This window comes from Stenella coeruleoalba, assembly GCF_951394435.1.
Source record: "Stenella coeruleoalba genome assembly, chromosome: X".
In the NCBI taxonomy this organism is placed as follows: Eukaryota; Metazoa; Chordata; class Mammalia; order Artiodactyla; family Delphinidae; genus Stenella; species Stenella coeruleoalba.
In genome coordinates this window covers 35,152,948-35,165,644 of record NC_137152.1, presented here as the reverse complement: position 1 = coordinate 35,165,644, position 12,697 = coordinate 35,152,948, and the positions used below count along the sequence as shown (strand labels likewise).

Genomic DNA, 12,697 nt, shown 5'->3' with positions numbered 1-12,697 from the left:
CGATAAAAAAAAAAAAAAGCATGACGTTTGACTGAGGAGCATATACAGCTAGCTAATAAGCACATGCTTAACCATCAGAGAACTGCCCGTACCCTGCTCTTCCCATCAATCTTTAGCAAAACTCCCCAATTCTCCTGAGGCCATGCCCAGTTTTTTTTCCTTCTCCCAACCCAAGCCTGCCTTCCCTGATTTGGTCCTCTCTACATATTCCTAAATTAACACTGCCATCTGCTCCATGCTATGGACCTTTTCTTGGTGTCATGAGGAAGGCCATCCTGGGGCAGTCATATCCCACCAAGTCAGGCCGGCCACTGAGAAGGGAGGTCAGGCAGTAAAGGAAGAGGGACTTTCAGGCAAGGAGGAGAGGGACAGACACAGCTGGGTGCAGGCAGAAGGATCTTTCTGGTCCTCCCCTTATCATGCCAGAGGCCACCGGGTCCTTTCCCCTCCTTTCTTCTCAGATTGCGTTTGTCTGTTCCCTAAGGAGTAAAAAGCCTTCACCTTTCAAATCAGTATCAAATGTGTCCCTTAATGGCCGGCAAAATGACTTCTAGTTATTTCACAGCCAAATATGGCTGGTTAAGGGACAGGCCAAATTATCTACTGCAGGGGGCCGGGGAGGGGTTGGTGTGCGTGTGTTTGTGTGTGTGTGTGTGTGATCCATAGGGACAGATACACCCAGAATTAAAACAGTGGAGGGCGGAGACCTTCAAGATCCTTTGACACTCCCAGGTGGAAACCAGGTCGGACATACATCCTGCATGGACCTTTCCTGCCCAGCCAGGATATCCTGTGTTTGTCAAAAAGACTGCACAGGGAGGCCCTGGCCATTGTCCTTCCCGAAATCTGCTAGTCAGCCCCTCCCCAGGCTGCAGCAGCCGCCCCAGGGCAGAGGAAGAGTAACTCTGGAAACGGTGTTATCAGCATCCTCCATGGACTTCCTCACCTCCTCCCCAGCCTCGTTAGCCCCAAGCTCCTTAGCATCCTCAAACAGAAACCTGGGAAGCTGGGATGGGGTCAGCGCCCTGAAGCCAGCCCTCTCTCTTTTGCCAAGACCTGCCTCTGCACAGCCCTAAGTGGGCAGCCGAGGGCTGCAGCTGGAGTCCTGAGCCCATGATGGAGCCGCGGCTGGGGCCTGAAGCTGCAGCCCTCCACCCGGGCTGGCCAGCCCTGCTGCTGTGGGTCTCAGGCCTGAGCTACTCTGTCTCCTCGCCGGCTTCTCCCTCTCCTACTCTGGTGCCCCAAGTCAGAACCAGCTACAATTTTGGAAGGACTTTCCTCGGTCTTGATAAATGTAATGCCTGCATCGGGACATCTATTTGCAAGAAGTTCTTTAAAGAAGAAATAAGGTCAGAATCTCAATCAGATAACTCTGAGGGGCAAAATTCTGTTCCCTTCATGTGATGATGTCCAGGAGTTTCTTGAAATCAAGTCAGGATGTAATTTATGAATTTATGGGTGGGAGCTGAAGCAAAGCCATTTAATCATAGTGGGAATGAGTTAAAGTTGGGATGGGAAGGGGGTAAGGCGTAAAGCCAAATTCCAGCTCTAAATGCTAAATCCAAAGTTTCCTTTGGAAATGGGAGCTTAAAGTTTTAAAGTTTTCTATGAATGGAGTAGCCTGGGACTATTGAGTTTACCAAGTTCATTTCTCATAGTGGGAAGGAAATAAAATTTATAGACAGCTTACTATGTGACAGACAATTTAAAGCTGTTTTTATTTTCTCCTCACAACAATCCTGGCAGTTAGTGTTTTGCACTCATGATTCAGATAGTGAACTGAGACCTAGCAAGGTTCAGTGACTTGCCCAAGGTCACCACCTCATAAGTGGCAGATCTGGAATTCAAACCGAGGCAGTTTGCTCCAAAGTTTCTGAACAAGTTTTCTGCTATGAGATGTTGCCTTGATCAGAGGAAAACCTAAGTTCAGTAAATCTCAATGCACCTGGCTCTCACCAAAGAATAGTACCACACTCTGGAATTCAGGCCTGCCAACACACAGTCGATGTGTTGGCCTTTACTTGGCCTTTACTATGGCCAAGACCCAGCACGTGCTGTAATGGAATTGCTATAACTCTGGTCATTGCCCTCCGGGATATCAGGGAAGGGGAACGGTGTTACAAATAACAATAAGGCTTGATCTGATGCAGGCCAGAAGTGAAGTGTAAGGGACCTCGGGGAGGTCCAGGGAGAGGATATTAATTCCAAATGGGGACTGGAGAAAGGCTTCTCCAGGGGAAGGTGTTCTGAGCAAGACCTTGAAGGATGAGCTGAAATTTAGTGGGAGGAGAGGGGCTTAAGTTAGAAGGATCAGCTTGAGCAAAGGCCCAGCGGTGTGGGAAGAGGTGAGAAGTCTTAGTGGCTGGAGCATGGGGCACATGTGGAGGCATGGCAGCAGGAGGAGGTTGGAAGGGTCAGATGGGGCCAGGGGCCTTGAATGCCATACCAAGGAATTGGGACTTAACCTGTGAGCCAGTGGTCTCCAGCCTTTTCAATAGACCCTTTGTAATAGGCCTCTTCTCTTATGCCTTCCCCCAAGGCCCTGCCTCTGGCTTGTAAGATTTGATGACTAAGCAGAAGGCATTCATTTACGATAATTTTATTTCCAATCTGTATTAACCAAAGACATATTTGAGTATTCTACTAAGTTACTAAACAGAAATAACAAATAGAAAATACCAACAAAAAGAACTTCTTTTGTGAGATGGTAGATGTTATAGGGAGTGGATGTGAACTTTTCCTATTAGACATTTTTAAAAAATTTTTATTGGAGTATAGTTGATTTACAATGTTGTGTTAGTTTCAGGTGTACAGCAAAGTGAATCAGTTATACATATACATATATCCACTCTTTTTTAGATTCTTTTCCCATATAGGTCATTACAGAGTATTGAGTTCCCTGTGGTATACAATAGGTCCTTATTAGTTATCTATTTTATATATAGTAGTGTGTACATGTCCTATTAGACCATTTTTTAAGGCATTTTGAATGTTAAAAAGTTGAAAGACCTCCAACTGAGGAAGCTGTACAGCAGGCAATGGTGAGGATGTTAAGTAGGGTGGGGACAAGATGAGGCCTGTATTTTGGAAAGATCTTCTGGAAAGCAGTGTGCAGAACAGCCTGGTGATGCTGGCAGGGGCTGTCAGACCAGTTCTCCTAGTCCAAGAGAAAGATCATTGGGAACAAAGCAGGGCAGGAAGGATGCAAGTCAGTTCAGCTAGAGAATCATTTTGTTGATCAACTCGATGTGACAGGAAATGAAGATGTTGGAAATGAACTCAAGATTTCCCACCTAAGAAATGGGATGGAGAGGACCAAAAACACAGGGGAAGTGGCACTGATTCCTTGGAGAAAGAAGGCAGTAAGAATATGGACATATTTTAAGATAAGAGGGAGGGAAATTAAGGGATTCAACTGAGGAAGAGCTCCAGATTCATATCCTCCTCCAGATAAGTAAGCAAGAGTGTATGAATATTACAGTCGGCTCTTCAAGTGGAAAGAAATGAGGTTTTTCTCATCAGTCAGGTAATGACCATATTCAGGAAGCATTTCCCCAAACAGGTTTGTGTTCCAGTTGAGTTCAGGATATTACTTCAGCTCCCTCAGAATTCATTTTCCACGTGCGCCCGCCTGAAAGGGAAGTGTGCAGATCCAAGCAGGGAAACACCAGGCGGGGCAGGTTGAGGTTTGGAATGCTTCACGTTGAGAAATCACATCCTCAGTGCAAGGAAGCAGCGAGAGGTAGTAAGTGGCTCTGGGAACGTGGACTTGTTATAGCCTTTTCTCTACATTGTAAATAGTATTTTCCTTATTTTAAAAGTGATATCTCTTTATTTTAGAATTTTCAGGAAATATTGATTAAAGCAAGCACAAAATAAAAATCACAGACAATTCCTCAAAATGTTTAGTTAACATTTTGGTATATGATCCTTACCACCTTTTTTCTAAGTATGGATTAAAATTTTTTCAACAAAAATGTGATCATACTGTGCATACCCTTTTGGAAACTTTTATTTAACCATGTATCGGAACGCCTTTCCACATTAACTATTCTTCTCCACAATTTGATTTTTAGTGGTTTCGTGGTATTCGATTGCATCAATCAACCATAATTAATTTAACTAATCAACTATTGTGGGGTAACAAGGGTTTTTTTTTCACTTTTCATTATTATAAACAGTGCTATGTTGAAGATCCCTGTGGCTAGACTTTTATGCACATCAGTGATTAATTCCTGTAACAAATTCCTAAAGGTGAAATTTCTGGGTCAAAAAATACAGTGAATTTTTAGGATTATGAGATATATACATATATATATCTCCAAATGGAGACTTCTACCTATAGAGTTTACTTTTTGCACACTCACAAGTGTTTACTATTACTATTATTTTTATTATGGATTTCTTCTCAGTTGAGCCCTTTTTGCAGGCTTCTTGCCCGTTTGTATTTCTTCTTTGCTAAATTGTCTACAAGTTCACATCCTTTGCCTCTCTTTCCAATGGTGTGTTTGCTCATCGTTTTTGTTCATCTCCAAACATTTCTCCACTTTTTTTTTTCCACTTTTAAAACTGGTCATAATGCTACCTTAGGAGAAAGCCCATCCAAAACTTTCAGATGTTAGACTGAAATGCTATAGCCAGGCAAGCATTAGAACTCCAGTCCTGGTCCTCAATAAGGATTGGACAATGCTTGTTGTTCAGCAACAAACAGAGGGTGAGGTCCCCGGGCTGGCTGGGTAGGCTGAAGACACGTGACTGGTGGAAGGATGTCACCTTTCCTTCTTTCCCTATCTTTTCTTTGGCAAGAATGGTAATCATGAATCTGATGCTTCCCATACACAACCAATGATCTTTGACCATTAGAATGTTTTCAGTACCAGTCTTCCATGCATTACATGTTGACTTTCAAATCATGAATGAAAAAGTTAAGGGAAGCTAGAAAAATGAGTCAACCTGATTTACATATTCTTCCTACTGAATATATCCTTATATATAAAATTCTAAGTGACCACCCCAACTGGCAAGTTCTACCAGGATCTGATTGATCAGTATTTGCATATGTGCGAGTAACAGGTAAGGTGAAAGTGTGGGGTATGGGGTACTTAATGGCAGTATTTCTGATCAGAATCACTCCTAAGGATTCCTCAGCTCTTACGAGGATGGACGTCTTACCTTGCCTTCCTTACTGTACCCAAATGGCCTTACATCCTCACCCCCCATTCCCAAAGTCTTAAAGAATGTTTAAATACTTCTGAGTGGTAGATGACTCACAGCAAAATAAGTAAATCATTAAGCTTTTTTTTGCCTTCCCTTCTCCCTTGCCCTTGTCTTTCTCCTTCACCTCAGAAGGTGATAGTAATTACTGCTTTAACTCACTTCCTCAAATGAATTCAGAGATCTTGAGAGCTTCAGGGCCCCAGAGCTTAAGGCAAAAATATCCATCTACACATTCAATCCTCCATACATGCACCCATCCATCCATCCATTCACCCATTCATCCAAGCATCCCTCTAGGCATTCTTCCACCCAACCTTCACTCTGTGCATCCCATTCGTCCATCCCTCCATGTATTCCTCTACTCACTTAACCATCTGTTCATTCAAATACCCATCCAACCATCCATCCATCCAACTAAAATCATTGGGTACTAACTTGGAACAAAGCACTCTGCTAGGCACTTAGTTACAAAGTTGAAGGAGGCCCAGTCCTGGCCCTGAAGGAAGACAGAGACATGAACCAATGATTAAAGCAGAGTATGAGGACTATACAAAATGTCCTACACAGGATGTCATGGGAGCATGTGGGAGGGAACCTATCTCAGACTGGGGGGATGAGGGAGTGAGAATCAGAAGAGATGATACCTGTCTGGGGTTTAATGTGTCGGGTAGGGATTATCCAGGGAGGAAAGAGAAAGTGTCTCAGATAAAGGGATCAGCATATAACAAGATGAGTGGAGGCTCAGAGGCCCAAAACAATACAGCTTAGCCAAGGATAGTCAGTGGTTTGGTGAGACCAACGCAAGCTTGTGAGGGGAGCAGCAGGAGATGGGCTTAGGAAGAGCCTTGTGAAGTATGAACTGTATTCTGAGAGCTTTGGAAAGATGCTGGATGTTTTAAGTGTCCTGAGGGGTAGAGAAGAGGGAAGAGAGGCACGAAATATTTAGGGAGGCGTGGCTACAAACTTAGTGTTTGACGGGATGCAAACACAAGAAATATACATTCTCGTTCCAATGTTATCACTCTCCCCTACACCCCCAGCCTGCTCTCCATGTTGAGGAGCTTGCAGGGATGGGACCACATGACATTTATTCTTCCTTCCAGCTCTGGGAAACTATGATCTTGCTTGTCCATCTTTTAACCCAGTGAGGAACTCAGCCAGGGTCACTACAAACATGCCCATGATGTCAGTTCAGAAGGAAGATTAGAACTCTGCCTCTATTTTGTGGTTTTCCAAATTCTAGGATATTAACATTTTAGTGAATAAACAGCAGGGCCCATTTTCTCACTGACATTCTTCAGTTTAATAAAGTAGGTAATCAAAGTTGTAAGAATATTCATTTGTTTCCCATTCAGCATCCTAAAGTTATTACCATTTGGAAAGGGGGAGAAGTGTGGCCTGTAAACCTGTTTATTTGTCCTCAGTTGGTCCTCATGGGACACCTAAAGCCATGGCTGGACATGCACCGGGATCCATTACAGTCACCTGCCAAGTCAGTGCTGTCCTTTCAGTAGAGCCTCCTCAGAAGGTGGGGACAGAAAAAGAGGACAATGAGGTTATCCCACAGGGTAGGGCATCCGTCTCCATGCCATCCCCACAAACTGGGAGACAGAGACCCCTGAGATCTGTCCTCCCCTGCCACTAATTTTCTATGATTATTCAGACAAGTCATCTTCAATTTTCTCATCCTCAAAATATAATGGACAAAGTGAGAGGGTGGCATGGGCATATATACACTACCAAGTGTAAAATAGATAGCTAGTGGGAAGCAGCCGCATAGCACAGGGAGATCAGCTCGGTGCTTTGTGACCACCTAGAGGGGTGGGATAGGGAGGGTGGGAGGGAGGGAGACGCAAGAGGGAAGAGATATGGGAACATATGTATATGTATAACTGATTCACTTTGTTATAAAGCAGAAACTAACACACCATTGCAAAGCAATTATACTCCAATAAAGATGTTTAAAAAAATAGATAACCAACAAAGACCTACTGTATAGCACGGAGAATTAATAACCTATAAGGAAAAAGAATCTGGAAAAGAATTAAATATATATATATACATATATATATATATATATATATATACATATATATATGTGTATATATATATATATATATATATATATATATATATATATATATATATATATAATGGAAGGGGGACAGGGACAAAATCATCTTTAAGGACCCTGCTAGCTATAACTCCTAATAATGTTACCCGTCTGTTACCAAGCACAAATTCATAAAATAGATGATAGAGGACTAAGTAGCAGCAAAGTGGTTTAGAGTACAAGCTCTGGAGCCCTGAAGGTTACTTCCTCCAGTTCCTGGCTGTGTGACTTGGAGCAAATCACTGAACTTCTCTGTGCCTCAGTTTCCTCATCTGCATGGTAATAGCAGTGTTGACCTCATAGGTTTGTTGAAAGGTTTAACTGACTTAATGCACATACAGAGTTCAGCAAAGTGACTGCTAAAGTGATTCATAATGTGTATCGCTGTTATTGTTATCAAAGAGAGCCACCTAGTTGTAAATCCTTAGTCACAGTGCCCTTGGGGAGGGGTGGTTTGAACCCCCATGAACAAGAGTAGCTACAGGAAACAGGCCTGCCTCGGAGGCCTAGGCCCTTCCTTATTCTCCCAGTGGGGAGGATCATTTCCTATGGTTGTCCTAAAAATTCCAATAGAGTTGATTCCTTGCAAGTTTTCGGTGTCTGGTCTTTCTAAACAGATCTGTGGCAATGTCCTTGAATGGAATTCTTTGTGCCTACTTCCACTGCAGTTTGAATGGTCCTGCATTGCAGAAGGTACTTACTGACAGTTTCTTAGAGCACCTTCTTTGAAAAGCTTTCAGTCTAAGAGTCTTAGTTACCCTAAGAGGGTAACTGTATCATATAAGTGAGAAAACAATACAGTGTAGGGTTTGGAGCTAGTTCCTCCAAAACTCATTATCATGAGGTCGCCCAGTAATGCCCAATAATAAGAATTTAAAGATTCTTATTGAAATTAAATTAAAAGCAACAAGGTCCTACTGTATAGCACAGGGAACTATATTCAATATCCTGTGATGAACCATAATAGAAAAGAATATGGAAAAGAATGTATATACACGTATAACTGAATCACTTTGCTGTACAACAGAAATTAACACAACATTGTAAACCAACTATACTACAATAAAATAAATTAAAAAAATAAATTAAATGTATAACATATAAGCCTAATTTTCATTTGCAGTATAACCCTCAATTATTAATAATAATGAAGAGACACATTTTCTTAGTACTTTTTCATACATTAATCAGAAGGAGATTGAACATTCTTCCCTGATGGAACTGTCGGCACACAGATGGAGGAATGACTGGAGAAAAGGGTCAAGGTGGTGCCTAGAAAATCAGCAAATGGTAATAGGCCAGTGCCTCTCCCCTGGGGAGGATTCCATTGTGTGGAATCACACCTCCTGGATCCCACATAGCTTTGAATTTGGTGACCCTTTAGCAGCCACTGTTCCCTGACACTTGGTTGGTACTGATAACTTATCTGTGGACTGAAAGCAAAATTGATGGGGCTTTTTGGGGTTGGATATGAAGAGGCAGTGCCCTCCCCAGTTCAGGACCAGAAGCCTCTTCATGAACTGTGGTTTCAAGACCCAGCCGTTGTTCACAGAGTGGGCCTTTGCTAGAACCAGTGCAGCGAAGCAGGAAGATCATGGGTTTTTCTAACAGGCAGCCCTGAGTTTGCATCCCTGCTTAGCAACATATTATCTGAACTTGCAAGGCACTTAAGCTCCGCAAGCCTCAGTTTCCACATCTGTAAAGTGGGGATGGGTTATTAGGAGAATCAAAGGTACCAGCATATGTAAAGCTGCTGCCTTCATGTGGAGTAGAAGTTCAGAAAGCCATGGCTAGCCCTTCTGTGCCATTTGGATGAAAAAGATAAAAGTTTGGTTTCGGTATGCAGATCCCTCACCTTTTCTGACATCACATATACACTTCCCTAAGTTTGAGGAAACACAAATAGTCCTCTCACAGGAGAGCTTGGAGCTTCCCAGTCTAAGGAGAAGAAATGGATCAGAGCAGATGTTCTCCCCCATCTCCCTGTCCCCGGGCTCTGCTGGCTCTGGCAGTGTGGCTCGTCCCTGCTTAGTCCCTGCTCCCTCTCTCCAGCTCCCAGGCTGATCCCCAAAGGGCTATTCTTCCAGGTTTGACAACTGGCTGGCCTCACGCCTTGGACTGATTCCCGACGACTTGCCTTCTTACCCTGTAAATTACTCGGATGATTTCAAATCCTGGCGCCCCGTGGAGATCTCAAGGCTGGTCAGCAAACACCAAAACGAGATCTCGGACAGGAGAATCTGTGCCTCCGCAGCTGCCCCAAAGACCTGCAGCATTGAGCGCGTTCTGCGGAAAACAGGGAGGTTCCAGAAATGGCTGCAGGCCAAGCGCCTCACACCGGACCTGGTGCAGGTGAGAGTACTGGCCCCGGGGGTGGGGAGAGGGTGCAGAATCCGTTCCCAGCTCACATCTCAGTCTGGGCAAAAGGAATTGTAGTCTGTCTAAAGTGGGACAAAACAATGTCATGTAACAGCATGGCTTGTGACAAGACAGGAACTAAACAGGTTTAGTTATAGGGACCCTTCCCATTGTCATTCTCCATTCTCTCTGATATGACTCTCAGCGACTCTTTGGAAAACAGTTCCCAGCTCCCACTTCTGGTCTGAAGGACGGATGACCCTCACCAGCCTTACTCCACCCCACCACAATGTTTGCCAACCCCTAAACGGTGACCGTTCTTAGAAGCTCCCATATGCATCCCGTTTCATGATCCAGAGACCCCACTTTGAAAATCAGCTTCCTCTTTGATCTCCCACCATGAAGAAGAACCAAACCTGAGTCACTGCAAAAGCAGACTCTGATAACACAGCTCCCTCCTCCCATCTGAGAGCTCCTACCCACTCCCACGAGTAGGCTGCCTTCAGAACTTCAGCACGTTGCCAGTGCCATCTTATCCTGCATTTGTCCCCTCCTGCACTATCACCACTGGTATCGTGTTTTTCATCCGGACCAGCACAGTCATGTAACTCCACACACATCCAGCTGGCCCCTTGGGGCAGAAGATGCTGCCTCAAAGGATTGAGGAGCCACTCACCTTCAGCAAAGATGAGAGAGGAGAGGCTCACCTCAGTCTCCCTGTCATGATGAGGCTGGAGGATTTAGCATCCCTCAGGGGCATGCCAAGTCTGTTTCTTGGACTCTCCAGGCCATTAGCCCCTTCATATGGGCACATAAGGCTGCCTGGGTAACTTCTGAGCACTAACAGACCTTCCTTTTGGTCTCTTTGAGATGAGCAACCCAGAACAAAGCAGAATCACTGGTCCCTGCATATCTCGACCACGTGGCAAGACCATGTGGCTTTACTCTAAAGTCGTGTGGAAACTGCCTTGAAATCAAGAGGCATCGAGCTGCTGGTGACATGGCCATCATCTGATATTGAGCTTTCCAATGTGGTCCTTTTGTACTCTGCACTTTATGAATCTCACTGGCATGGAGTGGGGAGAAAATAAGCCAGAGGAAGTCAAACTATTGCCAGGTTGGGGAGGTGGTGGCAGGACCCAACCTAAGGGTCTTGGAGTTGGTGTGGGAAACTGGAAGTGGAGGCTCAGGTGGGAAGAACCTTATGGGAGCTTCTCAACACTGGGCAGAACCAGAGGACAGAGGACAGATATCAAAGCCCACACCATGGTACACACCCTAGGTGCAATGCCCCTGTGCCTCTCTTTCTGCAGACAGAGCCTCCATGCACTGGCCTGGGTACCCACCATCTGCCATTCTCAGGCTGACCACAGCTAATACTGAGGCATGGGAAGGACTAATATGAGACCTCCTCTGCTTTGCCTCAAATACGTGCTCAGGAGCAAATAGAAGGCCCCAGGAAGAGCAAAACAAGATATACAAGGGTTTGTTTCAGAACCCCTTGAAAATCCCATCACTTCTCCCTGCCCCCATTGCTGTCTGGTCCCACGCTAACAGGCACATTTCCCCCAAGGCACCGGCCCTGGATACCTCCACCTGGGACCTAGCAAATGTACCAAAGGACAGAACATCCTGGTGCACAAGATACACTTGAGATTCCGCAGAAAGTGGCTAAACTGGCCTTGGGCTTTGAACTAAGGAAGACTCCCTCTTTCCTTCATTTTCTAGACACTTCCATAATACAGTGGGGATTATCCCAGGAGGCCTAGGAAGTCCAAAGCAACCTGCCCAGTACATTTAATGCCATCTACCTTGATGAGTATAGACATTGTGGTAGGGGCAAAGGATCCCTGGGGTCTGGAAACTGTGGTTGAGTCCTGACTCTGCCACTAACAGCTGCGGCAGAACATGAAGGAGCTCAGAGACCCAGGAAGAGCAGAGAGCTTCTGGTTCCTGTTCATCCATGTGACAAAGATGAATCAGACACAAGCTCTGCCCCCCAGGATCATGTGGCCCAATGGTGAGGACAGACAAGAACACAAACCACCACAAAGTGCTGTAGTGGATGTTATGATAACAGCCTATATGGGGACAAAGGACAGACTATTGACTTGGATCCTTCACTCACTGACCAGTTGACATTGCATTTAAGTCTAGGACTTCCCCACTCTGCCCTGACATTCGTCCTCCAAAACTGTGCTGGGGGGAGGTGTCTGGATCATCTCAAAGGCCCTCCCAGTTCTGACATTCTTTGATTTCACATGACTCTACTTCACTTAGTTAAGAAATCCTAATTGCATGCCTACTATCACCAGACACTGTGCTGGGTGCCTTGATTCCCTGTTTCTCAAAAGGCAGCAAATAGTACCTGCTTTACCAGATTCATTCATATTAGTGAGCTTATAGATATGAAGATGTTTTAGAAAAAGTCCATCACCATAGATACGTATGGCAGTGTTGTTGTAATAAGTGGGTCCCTTTCTTCAATTTCTTGTGCTAAAACTTGCTCTACCAATTTTGTCATCGTGCATTAACATACAGCTAAACAAGCTTTCCTTCTTTCCTTTTCTTTTTTTAACATCTTTATTAGAGTATAATTGCTTTACAATGTTGTGTTAGTTTCTGCTGTATAACAAAGTGAATCTGCTATATGTATACATATATCCCCATATCCCCTCCCACTTGCGTCTCCCTCCCACCCTTCGTATCCCAGCCTTCTAGGTGGTCACAAAGCACCGAGCTGATCTCCCTGTGCTATGCAGTTGCTTCCCACTAGCTATCTATTTTACATTTGGTAGCGTATATATGCCCACGCCACTCTCTCACTTTGTCCTGGCTTACCCGTCCCCCTCCCCGTATCCTCAAGTCCATTCTCTATGTCTACCTCTTTAATCCTGTCCTGCCCCTAGATTCTTCAAAACCTTTTCTTTTTTTTTAGATTCCATATATATATGTTAGCATATGGTATTTGTTTTCCTCTTTCTGACTTACTTCACTCTGTATGACAGT

The 12,697-nt window shown here is 44.5% G+C and overlaps 1 protein-coding gene across 1 annotated transcript in view; it reads left to right on the top strand.

Moving 5' to 3' along the window:
* Positions 1–1,113: 1,113 nt before the first annotated feature.
* Positions 1,114–12,697, top strand: part of DIPK2B (divergent protein kinase domain 2B) — a gene marked incomplete at its 5' end in the record, with an annotated part of 49,425 nt that continues 37,841 nt past the window's right edge. The window contains 2 exons of the mRNA XM_079910579.1: positions 1,114–1,349; positions 9,418–9,682. Coding sequence (XP_079766705.1) covers positions 1,114–1,349; positions 9,418–9,682 — 501 coding nt within the window. The remainder of the gene's footprint in view (positions 1,350–9,417; positions 9,683–12,697) is intronic.